The 23,293-nt window shown below is 45.0% G+C and overlaps 2 protein-coding genes across 5 annotated transcripts; both read left to right on the plus strand.

Annotated features, from left to right (window-relative positions):
* Positions 1–1,146: 1,146 nt before the first annotated feature.
* On the plus strand, positions 1,147–5,693 carry rad51c (RAD51 paralog C). 4 transcript variants are annotated; one of them, XR_007040380.1, is made up of 5 exons: positions 1,147–1,322; positions 2,374–2,596; positions 4,215–4,431; positions 4,593–5,244; positions 5,343–5,693. XR_007040380.1 is itself a non-coding variant. In XM_047379829.1 (4 exons), exons 1-4 carry the CDS (start codon positions 1,205–1,207, stop codon positions 5,061–5,063), a joined length of 1,029 nt encoding a protein of 342 aa, XP_047235785.1. In that variant the 5' UTR covers positions 1,147–1,204; the 3' UTR covers positions 5,064–5,693. The 4 variants fall into 4 exon arrangements, 1 of the variants encoding a protein (XP_047235785.1); XR_007040382.1 differs by having other exon boundaries at positions 4,593–5,233; XR_007040383.1 differs by having other exon boundaries at positions 4,593–5,189.
* Positions 5,694–11,002: 5,309 nt separating this feature from the next.
* On the plus strand, positions 11,003–23,277 carry grm6a (glutamate receptor, metabotropic 6a). The gene is made up of 16 exons (XM_047371853.1): positions 11,003–11,154; positions 12,317–12,916; positions 13,534–13,750; positions 13,825–13,960; positions 14,054–14,208; positions 14,287–14,427; positions 14,496–14,696; positions 17,022–17,161; positions 17,233–17,355; positions 17,549–17,813; positions 17,939–18,174; positions 18,254–18,415; positions 18,945–19,094; positions 21,124–21,264; positions 21,351–21,443; positions 22,311–23,277. The coding sequence occupies exons 2-15, from the start codon at positions 12,362–12,364 to the stop codon at positions 21,426–21,428; spliced, it is 2,700 nt and encodes an 899-aa protein (XP_047227809.1). The 5' UTR covers positions 11,003–11,154; positions 12,317–12,361; the 3' UTR covers positions 21,429–21,443; positions 22,311–23,277.
* The last annotated feature ends 16 nt before the right edge of the window (positions 23,278–23,293 follow it).

The following is a 23,293-nucleotide window of genomic DNA, read 5'->3' on the forward strand; positions in this document are numbered from 1 at the left end:
CCGTGATCCCTGGACCAAATTTACCTTTCGACACTCCTTTCTTCTCCTCCACCAGCAGGCTCTGCTCCTCTGTTCAGTTTGGTTTTCTCCACCTTTTTTCTCAATTTTGTTTTGGTTGTTTTACCAAACTAAACCTCATTAAACAAGAAGATCAGAGTAAAATGCTGAATTTAATATTAATATGAAATAGATGCAGTATGAAAACGACCAGCATGGAGAGTAAACATAATAATAATAAATAATAATGCTGATCATGTTAAGCTACATTCAAACATGTTGATGCTGTGTGACATTAATTTAATGTTGCTAAGTTTTATCATGATCATGATTTACAAATTTTTGAATCCAGTCTAAACTCTATGATTGGTTAATTTGTCTTTTGTAACAACCAATTACAGCTCTTAGAAGACAGCGTCACACCTAGCAACAGGGTCAACCACACCTCACCTAGCAACAGGGTCAACCACACCTAGCAACAGGGTCAACCACACCTCACCTAGCAACAGGGTCAACCACACCTAGCAACAGGGTCAACCACACCTAGCAACAGGGTCAACCACACCTAGCAACAGGGTCAACCACACCTCACCTAGCAACGGGGTCAACCACACCACACCTAGCAACAGGGTCAACCACACCTCACCTAGCAACAGGGTCAACCTCACCTAGCAACAGGGTCAACCACACCTAGCAACAGGGTCAACCACACCTCACCTAGCAACGGGGTCAACCACACCTAGCAACAGGGTCAACCACACCTCACATGGGACACATCTGTCATGTTCAGATCGCTCCAGATGTTTAATATTTTCAACCAGAATAAAAACCAAGAATTAAATAAAAACTGTCAGCATTCATTTAAATTTGTATAAACATAAAGCAGCATGGTACACCAAGCGAGTATGGATGGATGATCATCAGCCAGCAGGACCTACACTGTGAAGAAGGTTTACTGAGAGATCTGGCTGAACTAAACCTGAGACCGTAGTTAAACCTAAACTTCTCTTAATTTACAACTTCCTTCATACCTGGCCAGGTTGCCAAAGAAATGCACCACATCCATCTGTCTACAATCATCACAGTACAAACATCACAACCGGTACCAGTACTTCAACATGGCAGAAAAGCTGGAACAGCGACTTTTACTTTGAAACGTGGAAGCGGAAGTGCTGAGAGGAACCGGGCTGCTGGGAGCGCTGAGAGGATGAGGAGGCCCGTCTCCAGTTTGAGTTTGAGTTCCAGTTTAAAGGTGAAACTGGTCAGAGCTGGGTTCCAGACCACCACCGACCTGCAGAACCTGGACCCGGAAACCCTGAGCGCAGGTAGGCAAGAATGCCCAGGTGCACTTAGAGCGCCTCTAGTGGCGGAAACACGTGATCTTCTCATTACGTCTCCTGTCTGCAGATTATTTGTTTCTCATCGAGGCTAAAACTGTTCTTTAAATCAACTCCATGTTTCCCTAAATCTGTCTTCAAATAGTTCATTTTTATTCATGTTAAAATAGAAACTAAATAAAGTTCCAGTTAAGTACTTCAGTTTGATCCTCATTTATAAACACAGAGATTCTACTTCTGGAATAATGAGAATATTTATTGAAAAATACAATATTTGACTTAGTTAGAAATCTCTTCGTGGAAACCCAAGCGACGAATCCAGAGGTGCTTTTTCTTTTTTATCTCAGGACCATGTTCTGGTTCTAAAAGCTGTTCCTGGTGGTTCTGTGTTGCTACGTAAAGAGGTCCGTCAGGTAGATGCTCCTCTGATGAATCCAGTCGACATTTGATCCAATAGGAGATTAAATAAAACCACATGCCGAGGTGGGCGGAGGAGCCAAAGGCTGCTCTCCAAAAAGAGAAAAAGTACAACTACTTACAGAAGTATTTTTAATAAAGTTAATCAAGTAACTAGTTACTACCCACGTGATCACTAACTGGACTCAGTTTATTAAGGTTTTCATCCAGATTGTTTGACGTCATTCAGCTAAATGTTGCAGAAGAATTTATTCAGATTTATTACTGACAGAATATTTTTCTCTGGGATCCAAAACTATTAGAAGAAAAAACCAAAGAAAATGTATTTATTGTTCATTTGTTGATCTTTATGGCCATTTTTTCACACCACCAGTTTTTTACATATCCTACAATCAGGTTCTTATGAAGAGCAAACAGAAACACGTCGACAAGGAGAAGAAGTGAGAAATCCAACATCTACAATAAAACAAGCTCTCAGAGTTCATTTTCTCTAGCAAGTCATTTATTCTTATTTCATGTATATCAAAACATAATTATCTGGTCCTGAAGATGTTCATGAAGTAGTTGCTATTTCATAATCACAAAAATCTTAAAGGCTCCCCTTTTCATCTTCCTTCTGCAGAGGCCTCTATTTCCCAGCAGGAGGCGCTGGAAGCGTTGCAGGCTGCCAGGGCAGGAGAAGGTGCAGCCTCTGTGACAGCTCTGGAGCTCCTGCAGAAGGAGGAGGAGTTCAGGAGCATTGTGACGTTCTCCTCACAGCTGGACGACGCCCTCGGAGGAGGAATTCCTGTAGGGAAGGTGTCGGAAATCTGTGGAGCTCCTGGAGTCGGAAAAACCCAGCTGTGGTGGGAAAAACACAGAAATGATCAAACACACAAACATACACGGTTGGCTGGTGGTCTACAGGTTGTGTGAAGGGGTTTCCTCAAAGGAGCAAAAGGCTTCTTCAGTTCTAAACATGGCTGGAAGTTGCAGCCTTGAATTGTAGTCAGAACAATCACACTAAATGTTATTGACCTTAGGGTCACCATAGGACTGTTAAGGCCGCCCTACTTTCCGTTTAGCACAATGTTTGGGTCTTTGTTGCCTGGCGATCCAAACATGTTCCTAACAATGCCAGAGGAGTTGTTTTGGTCGTATGTGTCCAAGGTGGGAGTGGCTAAAAGACCACCTGGGGAGAAGAGTCAGGGCTGCAGAGCAGGTGTCAGAAAGATGAGATCTGAGGCCACCTCCTCTGTTTAGTGTCAGCTTTTCATGGTTAGCATAGATGGTTTCTTTCACTCCTGTCTCAAATCACCTGTCTTCTCTGTCCAAAATGTCCACATTGCTGAAACCAGTGTCCCTTGTCCCTGAGATGTTAACAAACTGCTGACTCTTGTCCTGGTGAGCTGGTTTTTCTGTGTTGGGTCAGCTGCTGTTTTAATGTTCTGAACATTCCTCAGTCCACTGGACTGCAGGTACCACACCACTGGGTGTCTGTTTGGGTGTTTTATCCTTGGGATGACCCAGTTTCTGCCTGAAAGTGTTGTTGGGTTTAAAATGCACCAGAACATTATACTTGGAGAACATCCTTCTTAGTTTCTCAGATACTTCGTCCACATATGGAAAGATGATGATCTTTTGCTTCTTCGTCTTCTCTCGTGATTTAACATGGGCCCAGTCAGGGAAACCACGGGTCTGAAGTGCTGTCTTCATGAGTCTGTGTTCCTTGTCCTTATGTTCTAGTGGGAACCTGTTCGGCTGATGTTCATGTTCCACTGGGTGGTGAGATCAGTGGTCAGGCTTCCATCTCTTCCATTGTGCACCAGGCAGTAAAAAAAACTATGTGTCTTGTTATCTCCTCAGGAACTTGATGCTGTTGTCCACGGAGCTGATGAGTTCAGTGAAGGCTTCCACTTCTTCTGCTTAGATTCTGACCCATTTATAAACCTGTTACTTTCCAACCATCTTCAGAATGAAGAAGCATTTTGGATGAGATGTGACAGCCCTTCAGGAAACAGGAGTAGTCCAGGCAGCTTCTGCTTAAACATTTAGGATTGTCATGTCCTGGATCTCCACCAGCATAGATGAACAGATGGTCCACATGTTCTCCTGGACACCTGGTCACATGTTATTACTCAGTGAATTTGAGCATGCTCTACGTGGAGAATCTGGGTGGATTCCAGCACAAACAACCAGGTTCCTCTAAAAGGAGACCTTGGTACCCGACAGGGGAACCAGATGTTACCCGGATCAGTTTAAGCTGCTGGTTCTGGATTGTTTCAGGCGGTGCTGGGTTCAGGTAATTTGGTTCTTCTGTAAGAAAACTTTATTGTTTCTCCAAACTGAGTGTGCTCAGATCACCGCTTGTTCTGGTGATTAAAACCGACCGTTCCTTTAAGGTTCCAGAAGTTTCTGTAAAGAAACACAGAAGCAGTTCTTCTCCGTGTTCCTGTGTAATTGGTTCTGTCTGGTTCTGCTCAGCCTGCAGCTGGCCGTGGATGTCCAGGTGCCGCAGTGCTTCGGGGGCCTTGGAGGTCAGGTGATCTTTGTGGACACGGAGGGCAGCTTCCAGCTTCAGAGAGTCACGGACCTCGCCGGCGCCGCTGTCAGACACTGCTCACTTCTGGCTGAGGATGAGGAGCAGCGCGTTGCCATGACTACCTTCTCTGTGGAGACAATCCTCTCAAACATCTTCCTGGTATTTGAGTCAAACTCGTTTCAGAAGAGTTTCCAATTTGTTTCTGCTGGTTCTGGTGGGTCCAGTTCCTTCTTTGGTTGTAGGTCTTACTGAGTAATGTTGATGTTGCTATGGTAACCCTAAAGCAGCAGGGCACTAATTGGTTGTGTCTGTGGTCTCAGGTGCGTTGCCATGACTACGTTGAGCTGTTGGCGGAGCTACACCTTCTGCCTGACTTTCTGCGGGGCAGGCCGAAGCTCCGCCTCCTCGTCATTGACAGCGTGGCGTTTCCGTTCCTGCGGCTGCATGACGATCTGTCCCAGAGGACACGCCTCCTCCAAGGCCTCGGCCTGCAGCTTATCGCCACAGCAACGGGTCACAACATCGCTGTGGTAATCACCAACCACATGAGCACGCGCCTGGGGGGCGGCCAGTCACAGCTGGTGCCCGCCCTAGGAGATATCTGGGGGCACGCGGCCTCCATCAGGCTCCTCCTTCGGTGGGAGGAGTCACGGCGGCTGGCCTCCATTGTTAAATCCCCAGGTCACATGGATGCCACTGTCCAATACCAGATCACGTGTGAGGGCTTCAGAGACGCTGACCAATCAGAGCAGTTACAGAGGAAAAGACCTCGAATTCAGAACAACCAATGAAAGCTTCCAGTATGAAAAACACTGGCAGATGATTGGTCAGGGACTGTTTGAGTCCTGCAGGGGAAGACAGAGGATTGTTCAGCTGAGACTCACCTGTCTGAAATGCTTGTCTTACGTGTGTTACAGGTGTGTTACAGGTGTGTTACAGGTGTGTTACAGGTGTGTTACAGGTGTGTTACAGGTGCTGCATTTAACACACGTTAGTCATTCAGATTATATTTATGCATCTGTTAATATTCAGCAGGACAAATATCATCTAATATCATCCTCCACCTAAAGGTATCCGAGTCATGATGTGCGCACTCCTGGCACGCCGTGCATCCTGGTACTTGAAGTGGAGCTGATTGGCCGTCCTTCATGAACGTTCTCAGGGTCATGATGTCATCTTTACTCCACATGACCTCCACCACCACAGGAAACAACTAAAGCTCTGGTTTTGAGGTGCAGGTGAAGACACCTTCAGAACACCTGAAGCACACATCGGTTCTCTGGTCTGTTTGTCACCATGGTAACTGAAGGCAGCACACAGCAGGGGCGTGTCTCTGAGGCGACCAGGACCCCTAACAGCATCCTGCTCTGGCTGTATTATTAATTATTACTCAATAAATGTTTTTTTTGTTTCTTCTGTTATTTCTGCTGTGGATGATTTATTTCTCCCTGCAGGATGTAGAGATGACCTCATTATGAATGTTTTCGTTCTTTATTAATAAAAATGTACAGAACGTTTCCCCAGACAACCCCAAAATACACACATTACCATGGACCAATGCAGAGGAACCGGATCAGACGCATAAACAAACGCTGCCAGTTCAGTTTCTGAAAGGCAGTTAGTGTTTGGACAGCTTCGTTATTTCAGCTGCACAGGTCTGCGTGTTGGTGATGTTGCACCTAACCAGAAACACGTGGAAACCAGAGAACCCTGAGACTAAAAGTAGCTTCTAGTGACATTCTGAGAATTTCCCTGGTTTAGATAAAAGTTATTCATGAAGCATCTTCAGAGAGCTCCTAACGTGAGGAGATGTTCAGAGCAGTGAGGAGGACCTTTAGTGAACCTAAGAGTGTCTGAAGCAGAGAAGATGGAGGAAAGACAGAGAGAAAGGAGAGATCTTCTCCTCCAATGAACAACAGTGAATGAATAAAACGCTACCAGCTCCATGGTGCAGAGATCCACCTCCTAAACAGTCGAGTCAATGAGAACAGAAACTTCTAGAACATTCATATAATTATTAATATAGAGAAAAGATTAACTTTATCATCCCTCTAGGAGGAAATGAAATAGTTTCAGCAGCAGGACAGGTTAAAGGTCAACCTCTAGTAAGGTGATACTAGGAAGGATCAATAAATACTAGAAACAATAATTAATAACCATGAATAAAAAGTGAACAAAAAGTTCTCTGGTGCTGCTATCTCCTCTCTAGCTTCTGAATGCAGCAGGAACCAGAGCTGCTCACATTCCAGGCTGGTGCTGAAAGCAGAGGGAACGACGCATTGATCTACTGGGAATGTCTGTTGGTTCCCACCGTGATCCCAGAACCAAATCTACCTTTAACACTCCTCTCTTCTCCTCCACCAGAGGACATTTGACCAAACTAAACCTCATTCAACAAGAAGATCAGAGTAAAATGCTGAATATGAACATGAAATGACTTAATATGAAATAGATGCAGCATGAAAACAACCAGCATGGAGAGTAAACGTAATAATAAATCATAATAATGATAATCATGTAAATAAGCTACGTTCAAACATGTTGATGCTGTGTGACAATTAAGTTTTATTATGATTTAAAGATTTCTGAATCCAGTCTAAATTCTATCATTGGTTAATTTCTCTCCATTGATTACTGGAAGTGCATTTATTTTATTGTTGTTTCTTTTAACAACCAATCACAGCTCTTAGAAGACAGCGTCACACCTAGAAACGGGGTCAACCACACCTAGAAACAGGGTCAACCACACCTACAAACGGGGTCAACCACACCTAGAAACGGGGTCAACCACACCTAGAAACGGGGTCAACCACACCTAGAAACGGGGTCAACCACACCTAGAAACGGGGTCAACCACACCTACAAACGGGGTCAACCACACCTAGAAACAGGGTCAACCACACCTAGAAACAGGGTCAACCACACCTAGAAACGGGGTCAACCACACCTAGAAACAGGGTCAACCACACCTAGAAACGGGGTCAACCACACCTAGAAACGGGGTCAACCACACCTACAAACGGGGTCAACCACACCTAGAAACAGGGTCAACCATACCTAGAAACAGGGTCAACCACACCTAGAAACGGGGTCAACCACACCTACAAACGGGGTCAACCACACCTAGAAACGGGGTCAACCACACCTAGAAACGGGGTCAACCACACCTAGAAACGGGGTCAACCACACCTAGAAACGGGGTCAACCACACCTACAAACGGGGTCAACCACACCTAGAAACAGGGTCAACCACACCTAGAAACAGGGTCAACCACACCTAGAAACGGGGTCAACCACACCTAGAAACAGGGTCAACCACACCTAGAAACAGGGTCAACCACACCTAGAAACGGGGTCAACCACACCTAGAAACAGGGTCAACCACACCTAGAAATGGGGTCAACTCACTAAGTTAGGAAATTCTGTCCTTTTCTAGCTTAGAGTCGCTTTCAGCAGAGAACTGAATCAGTCTTTGCTTTTTTATTTTGTTTAGTTATTAGTCATTCATGTTAATTCTTAAGCTAACTGTGTTTAGTTATTTTTGTTGGTTACATTTCTGTAGATGTTTTCCTTCCCTCTTCCTCAGTGTCTTAGTCTGGTCTGATCAGCCAGTATTTAAGTCCCCTTTGTTTGTTGTGTAGGAGGTCAGTTTGTTTGTTTCGAGCAGTTCGTTTGAGGTTTAGTTATGTTAAACCTTGATTTTTTGCCTTGAGTTTAGTTTCTTCACTGGACCTCTTTTAAGGGCCCTGTAACCATTGTTTTAGTTTTGTTATTTTGGGGAAATAAAACCCATTTTGACCGGCCTGGTCCCTCAGAGGGCAGAAATGTTGAAGGATGTGATGTTAACCCAGCTGCGTCCAAAACCATCAAGTCAAAATTACTCAATTTTATTTTACCTGCTGAACAATAAACTGTGTGCGATATTTTTATTAAACAAATATTCAGATTTTCGTAGGAACAGGACTTGTTTCTGTAAAGCTGACATGTTAGAAGCAAATTTCTCTGAAAGAACGGTTCCGAAACAGGAGTAACGTCGTCTCATGATGGTTTTAAAAGGAAATATTTGACAGGAAACAGCTGAGGTGGGAATAAAATCAGACTTTCAATGCCTAGAGATGCAGAGATGATCTGATTTTTGATCAGATCACAAGTTTGTGCTCCAGCATAGATGTTTGAGCAGAGATGGTTCCTCTTAGAACAATGTTTCAGATGTTCTTGGATCAAAACATTGGCAGCTTTATTAGTATTACTGGGTCTGAACCAGTGAAGCATGACTGCATTAGTCGGATCCTCCTGTGATGAATCCTAATATACAGCACAGATTTAAAATCAGCTTTTATTTTGAAAGCGATCAGCTCTGATTGGTTGGTGCTATCAGCCCTCTGTTCTGCAGAGTGAAGCCGGGTCTTCTCAGGTCAACAAAGTTCCTGAAAAATCTGACTTGCCTTCCAGAAATGCTTTTGCATACTGAGAAGTACGCTTGAAACTGAACATTTAGTCCTCAGGTAAACATGAACACCTGAGTATTTATTTCCTGAGGTCAAAGGTGAAGGGTCATTATCAGACTAAAGAAGATCTGTCCATCTGAGATGGTTTAATACATTTATTCACTGTTATTATGGTGGATCTACATTCATACTAAATATATTCTCACATATGCTTTTTTGAAATGACAGATTTCATTAGTTGATGGTGTATTAATTGGTTATATTGATAATGAATATAGCTGAGCCCCTTTGGGGTCAGGTTCTTTGATGGAGGTCAGAGTTTAAATCCAATCTTATCTCTGTTTATGTTTCAAAGCAGATCTCGAACATTTAAAATCTATAATTAGGAAACTAAATGCATCAAAGAGCTTGTTGATGGTTTATTGGTTTTAGGCTGAAAATAGTTTGAATTCTTAGTTTTATTAAATTCAATGAAAAATTCAGCAGAACCAGTCAATGGAAAATAGGCAGATTCTGGTATTTTGGGTTATTTTTCCTAATTGTGTCTGCTTTTCTTTGGGTTAAGGTCCAGAGGTTTGCATTTTTCCAGAAAAATCAGCCAATGGTTTCATGTTATGGGTTCTTTGATCAGATATGAACCAGAACTCAGCCAGATTTATTTTGTCAGGTGGAACATGTTTCCTCCACACATCAGGAGGACGTTAGAGTCGTGTTTGGAGCTGCTCAGAATCTGGGTCATCAAATGTGGAACAAAATCTCCTCCTGGTTTAACTGGACTGAACCACATGACCCTTTTCTAGTCACATCAGCCACTCAAATGTTTTTACACCAGAGACAGAGCAGCAGGCCACCAGGGGTTGTGTGCCTTGCCCAGGGGCACACCAACACGAGGTGGTGAAGGAAGCTGGAATCGAACCAACAACTTCCTGACTACAAGAAAACAACTCCACCCACTGATCCTCAGCCTGCATATCTTAATGGTTTATTCAGGAGAACCTACTTCCTCCAGACTCCATGAAGAAAGCTGGTTCTCCATGATTCCATCGCAGCATTCTCCATCTTTCAAGTCCTCCTTTATTTCATGTAATGTATGTTTTATATATTAATACAATATATAACCTAAAGAACCAGTTCTTTCTAGTGAGTCAAGCCATGAGATCAGGTGTTGTGTGAAATTCTGTTCCCTCTGTGTCGGGAGCGCGCACTGCAACCAGAGAGGCAGATCTGACCATCTTCACAGATTTTCTGATCGATTTGTTGGTAAAATGATGAAACGTATTCATGTCAATGTTGTTACTTCATTTTGAATCAACAGCTCCTAGAAAAAAGAAATAAATATAAAATGAACCTGGTCTTGTGAGGTTGTTTTTGCACAGTTTCGTGTTGTTTGTCTTTTCCAACTTGTGTCATTTTCACTTTAACCTGACAGTCATCAGTTAGACACCAACATGTCATGTTTATTTCTACTTTATTCCAGCCTGACGCTCACACCTCGTAATGTTCTGTTGCCTCATGGGACAGAGATTAACCAATCACCTTATATTTTGGGTGGGTCATTCCTCACATCATACACAACTATTCTTGTGAATTTGGACACATTTACTCTTTATTTGCCAGAATTACAGGAGGAACAGAATATTTCAGAGCAACAGAATTTCACACAACACCTGATCTCTTAAAAGAGTCGTTCCCCTGAACCTGCCATGCTTTCGGACTGAATTTGGGTCCGCAGATGGTTCGGTGGGACTTTCAGTTGTTCTGTTGGACCTGTGCTTGTTCTGGAATAAGATGTTCTATTTCTATTCCTTGTCCGGAGTCTCAAAAGAGCAGGAATGTTGGAGAAACGGAACATTTCCCGAGCAAATCTGCTTTTTCTATTAAACTTGTGGGAGAGACTGAGTCAACCCGCACTGAGCTGCACGTCTTTTATTCTGGTTCCAACAAGAAATCATTTCCATAATTAATGCACAATTACCCGATTCCCGCGTGACGTCATCTGAGTCACCAGTGGCAGAAAGCCAGCTGCACGTCAGACCGAGCTGGTCCTCACAGGGACACAGAGACAGACAGGTGGACGCAGACAGGTGGACAATCCTCCGCTGGCTGCAGGACCAGCAGGACCAGCAGGAGCTGCAGGACCAGCAGGAGCTTCAGGACCAGCAGGAGCTTCAGGACCAGCAGGAGCTTCAGGACCAGCAGGAGCTTCAGGAGCTGCAGGACCAGCAGGAGCTTCAGGACCAGCAGGAGCTTCAGGAGCTGCAGGACCAGCAGGAGCTGCAGGACCAGCAGGAGCTGCAGGACCAGCAGGAGCTTCAGGAGCTGCAGGACCAGCAGGAGCTTCAGGAGCTCAACGCTTCCTCTCTGGGACCAGTGCAGATGTTTTAGAGCTTCTCGCGGAGTCTCTGTGGACTGAACGGACCGGCTCAGTTCGGAGGTATTAAAGTTTATTTCTCCCACCTGTACTCCAATAAAAGTGGAATTAAACACAAAATGTTTCCTCCAGAAATGAACCCAGTTAATGAAATCAGAACTTTTCTGATCGCTGTTTTAGTATTTAGGTCGTGGTTGATTTGTTTTATGATCAATGATGATCTGATTTGATCATTGGAGAAAAATCTGCTTGTAAAAAGTGGGTTTTGCGGTTTTATTTGTGTGATTTTTATTAGTTGATAAATATCGAGTGATCAGATCAGTTTCCTTGAAACATTTCTTCTGAACTTCAGGTTCCTCTCAGACATTTTTAAACACATTTTATTCAAGCTGCAATAAAATCTGACCTCCTTAATGTGGGCGTTTGTTCAGAACCTCCAGAGAAAAGTCTTTTATGGCAGGTATGACCCAGGAACTCAACAAAAGAACCTTAAACCAGTTCTGAAACCAGTCCTGGATTTAGGGATGTTCCTTCTGTAATGTTCTCCTGGGCTTTAATCTGGTCCAGCTGAAAGTTTCAGCTCTCATAGGAGATCAAGGCATTAGAGAAAAACCGTTCTGACAAAACTCTTTGTCCAGAACAGGTTCTGTTCTGGACAACCAAGTCAAGGCTTCATATTTAAACTGCTGCACGGTGGCGCAGTTGGTAGCACTGTTACCTTGCAGCAAGAAGGTCCTGGGTTCAACTACCACCCAGGGGTCTTTCTGCATGGAGTTTGCATGTTCTCCCCCTGCATGCGTGCGTTCTCTCTGGGTACTCCGGCTTCTTCCCACAGTTAATTGGTCTCTCTAAACTGCCCTTAGGTATGAATGGGTGGATGTGTCTGTGTTGCCCTGTGATGGACTGGTGACCTGTCCAGGGACTGGCTCCCCAGTATAAGCGGTATAGAAGATGAACAGATGATTGTTGTCAGTGTTCCCATGGAAACTGTTCCATACCAAGTCTAAAGTGAACCTTAAGGGACTCCATCTTTGATTTGCAGAGCAGTTCTCAACAAATCGGAGAAAAGCTTTGATCATAGAAAAAGCCATATTGATCCCAGAGCCAATATAAATCATGTCGGGTCATGTGACTCATGTCGTCCGCTTGTCAGTATGAATAAATGAAAGATTCAAATCATTTTTAGATTCTGTTTCAGCTGCTTGATTGATTTATTTCTTCCCAGGTATCCATCGCAGGATGAAAGCTCCATGCTGAACATTAGCTCAAAATGACATCATCAGGCCCCGCCCTGGACTCCTTTTATCCAAATGTCATTCACACTGGTCGCCACTCCACTCTTTGGCCCCACCTTCTGCTGCCTCTCTGGATCTGGATTGGTGAACCGGTGGTCCAGGTGAGGGCCTCCCACCAGCACTTTCACCCCCACTCCATAAAGTTACCTGGTGACATCACTCTGGGGGGCTTGTTCCCCATCCACGCCCGCGGCCCCCACGGCATTAACTGCGGCGAGCTGAAGAAGGAGAAGGGCATCCACCGCATGGAAGCCATGTTGTACGCTCTGGATCAGATCAACAGTGACCCCGAGCTGCTGCCCAACATCACTCTGGGGGCCCGCATCTTGGACACTTGCTCCAGAGACACCTACGCTCTGGAACAATCGCTCACCTTTGTTCAGGCACTGATTCAGAAGGACACATCTGACATACGCTGCTCCAACGGCGAGCCGCCCATCATTCGCAAACCGGAGAGGGTGGTGGGCGTGATCGGAGCATCTGCCAGCTCAGTGTCCATCATGGTGGCCAACATCCTGCGCCTGTTCGAGGTGAGAGACAGACGGGTTGGAAAGAGAGAGAGACAGGAAGGAAACAAAGGAGCAGGGAGACAGACAGGTCTGAGGGAGACAAGACAGGGACAAAGACAGGAGTGGGAGAAATACAGTTGAGGAACAGGTAGTTGTGGGTAGGCTAGGTGGAGACAGGTGGAGAAAGATGGGTGAAGGACAGACAGGTGAGGCACAGAGTGTAAAATCCCTAAGATCACCGCAGCAGTGGACAGAATGGGTGAATTCACCATAAAAACATGTAAAATAAATAATAAAGAACCAAGTGGAGTCCAGTAGAACCCAGTAGAACCCAGTAGAACCCAGTAAATGAAGTTTGGATTTTTGATTGATGTGATGTTTGAACTCCAGCTCGGATTTCCTCTTCCTCAGATGATGATGATGTGGAGGAAGAGGTGGCTGTCATAACGAGGTCTGCTTGTTAACGAGGACTTTGTTAATCACTCTGTGTGTTAATGTGATTGAAGCTCTGACACACTTTGAGCTGAGCTGTTATACAACATTAATCTGTCTGAGTGTTCCTGCTCTATGAAGCTCCACCAACGCTTCCAGTTTAACCAGTTAACTGGGTTCTGGTTCCGAATCCCTATGTGTGTCAGATACCTCAGGTGAGCTACGCGTCTACGGCTCCAGAGCTCAGTGACAACAACCGCTACGACTTCTTCTCCCGGGTGGTTCCTCCGGACTCGTACCAGGCTCAGGCCATGCTGGACATTGTCAAAGCTCTGGGCTGGAACTACGTCTCCACGTTGGCGTCTGAGGGGAACTACGGAGAGAGCGGCGTTGAGGCCTTCATGCAGATCTCCAGGGAGGCTGGTAGGGACGCACCTGTCTGTCTCACATGTCTCTTACCTGTCTCTCTAACCCTTACCCGTTTGTCTCTCCATCAGGTGGAGTGTGCATTGCTCAGTCGGTGAAGATCCCTCGGGAGCCAACAGCTGGGGAATTTGATAAAATCATCAAACGTCTGATGGAGACAAGTAACGCTAGAGGAGTGATCATCTTCGCCAACGAGGACGACATCAAGTAAAATTCCAGAGGAAGTCAACTCTGCCATTAGCAGCTGTTTGGACAGTTGTAGTCACATGATGTCCTTTGACTCCTCCCTTTCTCTGGTAGGCGGGTTCTTGAAGCGGCGAAGCTGGCCAACCTGACGGGACACTTCCTGTTTGTTGGGTCGGACAGCTGGGGAGCCAAGAGCTCACCAATCGCAGAGCTGGAAGATGTTGCAGAGGGCGCGGTCACAATCCTGCCTAAGCGGGCCTCGATTGACGGTAGAACCAGACAGACCTTGTCAAGGATCACCTGGTTCTAGTGTCTGAGGGTTCTAACGTGTTGTGTCTGTTCTACAGGCTTTGATCACTACTTCATGTCTCGCTCTCTGGAGAACAACCGCAGAAACATCTGGTTTGCTGAGTTCTGGGAGGACGACTTCAGGTGCAAGCTGACCCGTCCTGGAATAAAACTGGACCCGGACAAGAAAAAATGTACAGGTAATATAGATGTGTGGGAAGATCTCAGGTGACCACCTGGTATGGTGTTATGGTCTGTCTGTCTGCAGGAGGGGAGCGGATTGGTCAGGACTCATCCTATGAGCAGGAGGGGAAGGTTCAGTTTGTGATTGATGCGGTCTACGCCGTCGCTTACGCTCTGCACAATATGCACCAGGACCTTTGTCCCAACAGCCACGGGGTCTGCAACAGCATGGATCCTGTAGAGGGGCGCCTGTTGCTGGACTACATCAGAGCCGTCAACTTCAATGGTAAAAAAAAACCTGAAAATTCGTTTGATGGAGGTCCTGTGAACAGACGGACGGACGGACACACAGACAGACAGGACAGACAAATAAGTGGATTTACAGACAGGCAGACAGGCATGAAGACAGAATGGTGGACTGACAGACAGGTAGACAGAGTTTATAGTAAGTGGACAGCACCAAGTTCCCTGCTCTCCTTAATCTTGTGTCTGTAGATGGTTTGTTTCTCATAAGAAGATGGTCCTGCGGCTCTGCTTGGTCTTCTCTGCTACTGCTGCTGTGTTTGATTTGTAGCTTTCAGCTTTGTTATGGATCAGAGACATGGGTGGAGTGACTTTAATCTTCCATACAGGATCAGGAACTTCTGCTGGTGGTTTCTTCCTTTTAAAAGTGAGTTGTTCTTTCCCCCACATGCTTGTTCAGGAGAAAGGATTGCTTCCAAGTCAGTGACTTGGCTTCCTTGAACTGAATTTGACTGCATTGTGTGGAATTAAATTTAAATCTGTGTTCATGTTCAGATTGTTCTGATTTCCTACTTGTGTATATAAACTGGATCTGACAGGGATCTCATTTGCTTTGAACTGAATATAAATAATATGGACCGAACTGTCCAATCAGAAGTCAGATGGTTCAAGATGTTTGAGCTCTCCAGAGTTTAACTTTCCTTAAATGCTGTGGCAACATTTAAATTTCTGAATGTTTTTGAGGCAGCCAGGTTCTGTAACTACAACCAAGCCATCCAAACAGAACTCTGAAGTTCCAGTCTCTGACTGCTCCTTTAGGTTATATTAATGGCACAGATTAGTTGTGGATTTGGACCCTGGCTTCGATTTTGGCCCAGTCTATACCAGTGGTCCTGGTCTCTGGACTCCTTGGTTCCTAAAAGACCTTTTTATTTTCAATCAATTAGACATTCAGGTAAGTAAAACACCGAACTGAGACAGTCTGAGGTGTTGCAGACTTGGTCCTCTGTGAGAGAGGCAGTTATTCTTCATCCTCATTAGATTCTTTAGTTCTCAGAGACAGAGACATAAACTGGTGCAGCTCCCTCCTGTCAGACATCCAGGCCATGTTTAATAGCTGCAGCAGCTGTAAGACCGAAGCAGTTCATCTGGGGCAGGCGGGCTACATGTCAACAAGCAACAAAACCCAAAGAATGCATCTCAAGAAGAAGAACCAACTTTGACTTAATATTCACAGACAAGAAGACATCTCTAGCAACAGGCCCAGATTGTTATGTGGTTTAATAATATGTGTTTTTGTCTATTGCTGGCTATAGGGTAATGTTATCTGGACATCTGCAGATTGCTTTAGGTAGCGATTATAAATCACTGTTCATTACTGATATCAAGAAGACAAACATGTAGATGGCATCAGTTCAATAAAAGAGATGTTTCTTTTATGTGGCTCTTTGTATGCAGGCTTGTAGGTGTGCCTGGGTGAATGTGACACTGGTATTAAGGTGCTTTGTGTAAGTTCAGTCCATGTACTATTTATAATAAGAAACTTCTGTATAACAATCAGGAATCCTGTTTAATTTCACTCACCCCTGTCTCTGCCTCATCCGTGTCCCTTGATGAACACAAATGGAGAACTGTATCAACTATAGAGAGAATAGGACATTTTTAACAGTAATAAATGAGAAGAGGCATAATCTGAGAGTAGTGTGAGAATGTAGCGAAGAGAGTGAAAGTGGTCATTATGTCTTCCAGCAGCCTAAGCCTATAGCAGCATAACTACAGAGATAGCTCAGGATAAACTAAGCCACTCTAACTATAAGCTTTATCAAAAAGGAAAGTTTTAAGCCTAGCCTTAAAAGTAGACAGGGTGTCTGCCTCACGGACTAAAACTGGGAGCTGGTTCCACAGGAGAGGAGCCTGATAACTAAAAGATCTGCCTCCCATTTAACAGAATAAATTCAACCAGGTACCTAATTCTGTTCAGGAGAAGCTGGGGTTTGTAGAAGTATGAATACATCTGGACAGGTAACTAGTTCATCCCAGTACAAACACCGAAGCACACAGAGACCCTTTTACTCTTAAAGGTGAAGTCACTAGTTAACTTGATTGTGTGAGGAAACTGGAGATACACAGGAGGAAAATACAGACTACACATGATAGGGGTTTGAACCAGAGACCTTTCTGTTATGAGGTGACATTGTGCATCACTACACCACCATGCAGCCCCACACCCTCCATCCACCCAGCCTAAATTAAAGCCAATACATCTTTGTGTTTAAGCTGAGAGACTTAAATGCTGAGCTCTGTTCAGACTGGCCACATGTGTCCCAGTGCTTCCAGTAAAACCACCATCCGTTTTTCTGTCTGACAGGAAGCGCAGGAACAAGTGTTTTGTTCAATGAAAACGGGGATGCTCCAGGACGCTATGACATTTTTCAGTTTCAGATGACCAATCACAGCCACCCTGGTTACCACGTCATCGGCCAGTGGACCAATAACCTGAGACTCAACGTAAGCCCATAACTGTAATAAAACTCAGATGGATGGATTTTATCTTCCTGACTTCATGTGCGGTTCTGCAGCTGGAGGAGATGCAGTGGTCCGGAGGAGACAAATCAGTTCCAGAATCCATCTGTAGCTTCCCCTGTAAACCAGGAGAGAGGAAGAAGATGGTGAAAGGAGTTCCCTGCTGTTGGCACTGTGAGGTACCTGAAACATTCAGTCATGTTACTGTTCACTGTTAGAACTTCCTTCAGGGTCTGGAGCATTTCAAGTTAGAAAGGTGTGATTGCATGTAGGATTGGCTGCACAATATCTGCTACCATCCCCACGTTTAGTTTCATGCTGTCTGAGAAAATAAAAGGGATGGAACTGTGCTAAATGAACATCTGCCTGTAGCTCTGTGATGGATACCAGTACCAGCTGGACGAGTTCACCTGTGAGACCTGTCCAACCGACATGCGCCCCGTCCCCAACAGAACGGCCTGTTGTACGACCCCCATCATCAAGCTGGAGTGGAACTCTCCCTGGGCCTTAGTGCCCGCCTCCCTCGCCATGCTCGGTATCCTAGCAACCAGTGCTGTGGTGATAACCTTCATTCGCTTTAACGACACCCCCATTGTCAGGGCGTCAGGAAGAGAGCTGAGCTACGTCCTCCTAACAGGTGAGTTCAATAAATCATACGTTTATAACATTATCACAAGGTGAAATTATCAACATGGATGACATCATTAGCCTTGAGGATGACATCATCAGCAGACCTTACCTGTCTACTCTCTCTCTCCATAGGTATCTTTCTGATCTACCTGATTACCTTCCTGATGATCGCAGAGCCAGGTGTGGTGGTGTGTGCGTTCCGGCGCCTCCTGCTGGGCCTTGGCATGGCCATCAGTTACTCTGCCATGTTAACCAAAACCAACCGAATTTACAGAATCTTTGAACAGGGCAAGAGATCGGTGACTCCGCCCAAATTCATAAGCCCCTCCTCCCAACTTGTCATCACCTTTATCCTAATTTCTGTCCAGGTAGGTCAGAGGTCACATGACCTGCAGGTACCGACTGCAGCAGCTGTTTACATGACTTAGGCTTTTGGGTGTCTGTCAGGTTCTTGGCGTGTTTGTGTGGTTCGCTGTAGTTCCTCCTCACACCATCATCGACTATGAGGAGCTCCGCCCACCAAACCCAGACCTAGCCCGAGGCATCCTGAAGTGTGACATGTCGGACCTGTCCATCATCTGCTGCCTCAGCTACAGCATCGTTCTCATGGTAACTCACCATCCAGTGTTTGATCATCTACAGAACTCTGAGACGTGTAAGAACCGAATGTCCTTTGGACTGTTAGATTAACGTGATGTTCCTCAGATATCCACACATCTGTGACACAGAGCCACAGTTAATGTGAGCTATAGGGCTATTTACCAGACCCTAATGATTACAATTATTTTCCCTTATGATGATGGTTCCACCACCGTGCCTCACAGTGGGAAAGACGGTCTCAGGGTGAAGCGATTGTACTTAAATGGTGCTTTCCTTTAAAGCTAGAGCCCAGTCTGGCTACAGTTTCTTGTTGCAGATGATTAAGTTTTGCAGATGTTTTAGCTGTAGGTGTGCGTCATGATTTTATGTTTGGGAAGTTGCTGTTTTTTGTTTCATCTGTTTTTAATTACAAATGAAAAGCATAAAACCAGCGCTGAGTAGGACAGATTCTTTAGCTCTGTTCTGTTTGTTGGGAGGAAACCTGAATATTTATGTTGCTATGAGACCTTTGATTGGATGATGCCTCCTCTGTTGCTAGGTAACGTGCACGGTTTACGCAGTGAAGAGTCGAGGTGTTCCAGAGACGTTCAACGAAGCAAAGCCCATCGGCTTCACCATGTACACAACCTGCATTGTCTGGCTTGCCTTCGTGCCCATCTTCTTTGGTACTGCTCAGTCCACTGAGAAGGTAAGAACCAGGACCAAAGTGAATCAGTTAGAACCAGGCAGAACCAATGGGAGCCCTGGGCAGCCAGAAAAAAACAGATAAAACCTTGAGAAAACACGGAAAAACCCAATCAAAACTTGCCAGCACCAAGGAGAATGAAGAGGGGCCATGGGGAACCAAGCAGAGCCAGAAGATCCAGAGAGACCCAAGAAAAACAAGGAGTTGTAGGAAAAACAAAGGAACCCTGCAAGAACCACAGCAGATCAGAAAGAACCAGCGGGAGCAGTATGGCTCCAGAACTAGTTAGGACCACAGCTTCTAGCAGAGTTCAGCTGAGCTTTCTGAGCAGAACCTTCATAACTCTATTTCTTTGATAAAACCCACATTGGTCTGGTTCAGTTCTGGTTCCTGTAGGATCTCCAGAATTTTCTCTGAGTAGAATCTGTGTAATATTTACTAGAACACGTCAATAAATCAGAACTGAAGCAGAAGTGATCGAACCAGCAGCAGGATGAGAGGAACCATCAGTCACTGCAGACAGAAACCAGGTGGAAGGTGGTTTACTGTGTTTGGGTCAGTTGGAGCCGGGGGAGGGATGAGTCCATAATGCTGCAGATAAACCGCAGAAGCACTTTCAGGCCGGATTATACAGATTAGAACCGACACACAATATTGCCCAAAGAGCTCAGACAAAAGAGCAAAAAACACAACAATATCAGAAAGGAAACAGCAGGAAGCAGAAGAAAAGAGGCTTTCGGACCAGCTGAGTCCAACAAAATAAAAGCTTCTCTTCTGGATTAAAGATGGAGAGCTGCAGCAGAACCTAGAGTCTCTGCAGGATTTTTCAGCAGCTGCTCACAACGTTTTAAAGAGAATAATTTAACAGAGATGCTGCAAACAACATTAGGTAACATGTGGTCTGAACCCACGGTTCTCCTTCTGTGGTTCTCTGATAACACCCAGTTCTCCTCCTCTTCCTCAGCTCTGGGTGTTTATTGACGGGGGATTTAAGAGAAGCTTTTTATCTGAGAGCAACAGAACAAACAGAGACTGGGAGCTGTGGGAGCTTTCAGCATGTAGTGAGGACTGGTCTGTGTTCTGGTCCCCACAGCATCGGTACAACCACACACACACACACACACACACACACACACACAAAGGAAAACCTGGCTTCGTTCTCTGTGTTCCCCTTCATACCAGCACAGGTGCAGCTCTGCTGCCTGAAGCTGGTGGTTCTGCTGAGAACTGAGACTCACCTGTAGAAGTTTCCACCTTTTTTTATTGACTTTTAAATATAAAAACGGTTTTAATGAGAGTTATTTTCCTCTGAAGGATCTGTGCTCACACTGAAACATCCAGTTAACATGAAATATTACCATGAAACCACTGCATGAAACGTAGATATGAATGAATCAATAAAAAAGAAATCTCCTTTGCGCCAACTGACCGACTGACTGATGGTGACGTTTAGCAGATGTTTTAATTTCTCCAACGTGGACCTTTGTGGTTCTGTTTGGAAGTGATGACCTGTGTGGACCTGGAGAAGAAAATACATTGTTACACCAGACTGAGCTTCACGCGAGTCAAAGATAAATCTGGATAATAAAACCCAAAATGTTCTATTGAAGAAACCAACCAACAATGTCAGTTTTCTCCTCCCGAGAGAAACACACTTTGTTTCAAGCAAAGAGGTTTTATAGTCGAGCTCTGGATCATTTCTGGAGTCTGGAGAAGGATGGAAGATGGTCCTCTTTGTCCCAACCAGATCATAGCAGCTGAGAGTGGCTTGTAGGAGGAAAGCAGATGCTCCAGGCTGAGATATATGGAGATGAAGCCTTCAGCGTTGGTTAAAGATAAAGAAGAAGTGATTTTTAGATGAACGTTTGTTACAGAAGATTCCTTCTATATCCTGGCGCTGTGGATCTGAACATCAACACAGATGAAGCATTCAGCAGCTTCCTCACAGTTTCTAAAGGGGTTCTGATTGTATTTCCAGATGTTCTGCAGAAATAAAGATAGTTCCCTTCAGTCTGGGTCTCTATCTCCACAGATGTTCATCCAGACTGCCACTCTGACCGTGTCCATGTCCCTGAGTGCTTCTGTCTCTCTGGGAATGTTGTACATCCCCAAAGTTTACGTCATCGTCTTTCATCCTGAGCAGAACGTTCAGAAGAGGAAGAGGAGCTTCAAGGTGAGAACTCACAGTCTCTGCTCAGGTTCTTCTTCTTGTGTTTCCTGATTGTTTGGTAGTCTAACCATCACGTTGCTGCTTTGCAGGCTGTTGTCCAGGCGGCAACGCAGAAGACAGACAAACCAAACGGAGACACAAAAATTGAACCTGATAGAACTCAGTAATTCCCCCAACTGAAGGTACAGAACCTTGTTCACTCACTGACTCCAACAGCAGGTTAATGGGTCCAAACATGTCCCTTCACCAAAGACTTCTCACATGGAACAAGGTGGGGGATCCAGATCAGGAGACAGCCCAACTATCTAGAACCTCTGGTCCATTTCTCTGGAGGTCTAACACTGTGCTGGAATTTAAAGGTCTGAGCATAATAATAATCCATAGAACCTGCTCAACCCTTTACCCTAGCCCTGAGGTCCAACTTTCACTTCCAGTCCAGAATTAGACCTGACTGGCCCAGTGGGAGAAATGTTTGGCTGAAACTCTGCTCTGGCAGAGGTCACAAAGGCCTTTAAAGGAGGAGGAGCCACAGTGGAGCTTCAATGAGCATCACATTAAAATCTGATGGTGTTCTGCAGGAGCTCTGTGTGCTGTTGGACCTGAGAAATCTTCTCCCATCTAGACATCCTGATATACCGGGACCAGAACTCCAGCTGGGAGATATGCTCTGATGGATAGAAATGATCAAATGATTAGGGGTGTGGTCACTGATGGTGGGCGGGGCTTATCAGACTGCTGTTAACATGTTCTGATGTGGAAGCTGCAGCAAATATTCCTGGAGACTCAGGGTGCTGGTTCTGTTTCCTCCTGAACCAAACACATGGTGTTGAAAAAGCTCTTCTTTCTGTTCCATGGTTCCTCCTGGTGCCTGTTTTTAGGGAAGTACCTTCATTTGGTGTCTGAACCACCCTCCTGGGCCCTGTGGAACCTCACCACCATGTTTCAGATCTGGAAATGGACAGAACCTCTGGTTTTACTGAGACACGTACTGATGATGATAATGAAAGGATTTGGAGAAGGGTATAAAACCTGTTCTCTTTCCTTCTTAGGTACCGGCTAACGTATCCCAGAGCAAAGTCTGATGACATCATCACCATCATGAAGATCACCCACGCTGAGCTTTTATTGTGAAAACCAGGATTTGGATTAGACTGGAAAGGTTCACAGTGTGTTTAGGGGACAGGGTGGAGCTCAGTGATGCTGCCATGGCAACAGAGACATTATTTGACCTTCCAACTGCAGCAAGGTGGACTCATGACATCAGAGGCAACACATGACCACTTCCTGTCTGAATTCATTTCATCTCTATCAAATTGGAATTTTTTTACTGTTTAAAACAATTAGGAGAACTGTGGGAGCGTCTCGCTTGTAGCGGGCACTCACCTGTGGGTCTTACATGAGGGGGGACTCACCTGAGGGTCTCACCTGTTGCTCTGGGGATTTTTCATCACTTTGTGGCTCATGTGAAACACCTGGATTCACCTGAGGAGAACAGAACTTTTGCTGTAAAATCATCTGAAGGTCATGTTACTTGTTCAAGCTCAGGTGATGTCTTGGCTGAGATGGTACTGCATAAACCTGAAGGTTTTCCCATGTTTCCATTTTCTTTTTGTCTGTTGTTCTTAAAATGTTGATCCTGAAGCTTTAATGAAACCTTTCTTTGGTTTTCAGATCTGTTCTTTTTTTCAGCAGCACCTTCAGATAAATGAAAATAGATTCAGGAACAACAGACATCATCTCCTACATTCACATTGACTCATCTAAGGTCAAGTTTAAGAGAACCAGCTGTCAGGTTAACTCAAGATATGTCTGAGCAAACTTCAGCTCCGTCTCACCTGAAAACATTGAACATCTCCAAAACATCAGGAGATGCTGTCCAGAGTCAAGAGCTTGTTGGGGGCTGAATGACCAGCGTCATTCAACCCCCAACATTGGACTGGTACTGTTGGGTGTGTTATCTGTAACCTGGTTTTACTGGGTTCTAACTGGTCTTTGAACACATTGGACTGGTTTTATTGGGTCTGTTATCTGT

This window comes from Girardinichthys multiradiatus, chromosome 1, assembly GCF_021462225.1.
Source record: "Girardinichthys multiradiatus isolate DD_20200921_A chromosome 1, DD_fGirMul_XY1, whole genome shotgun sequence".
In the NCBI taxonomy this organism is placed as follows: domain Eukaryota; kingdom Metazoa; phylum Chordata; class Actinopteri; order Cyprinodontiformes; family Goodeidae; genus Girardinichthys; species Girardinichthys multiradiatus.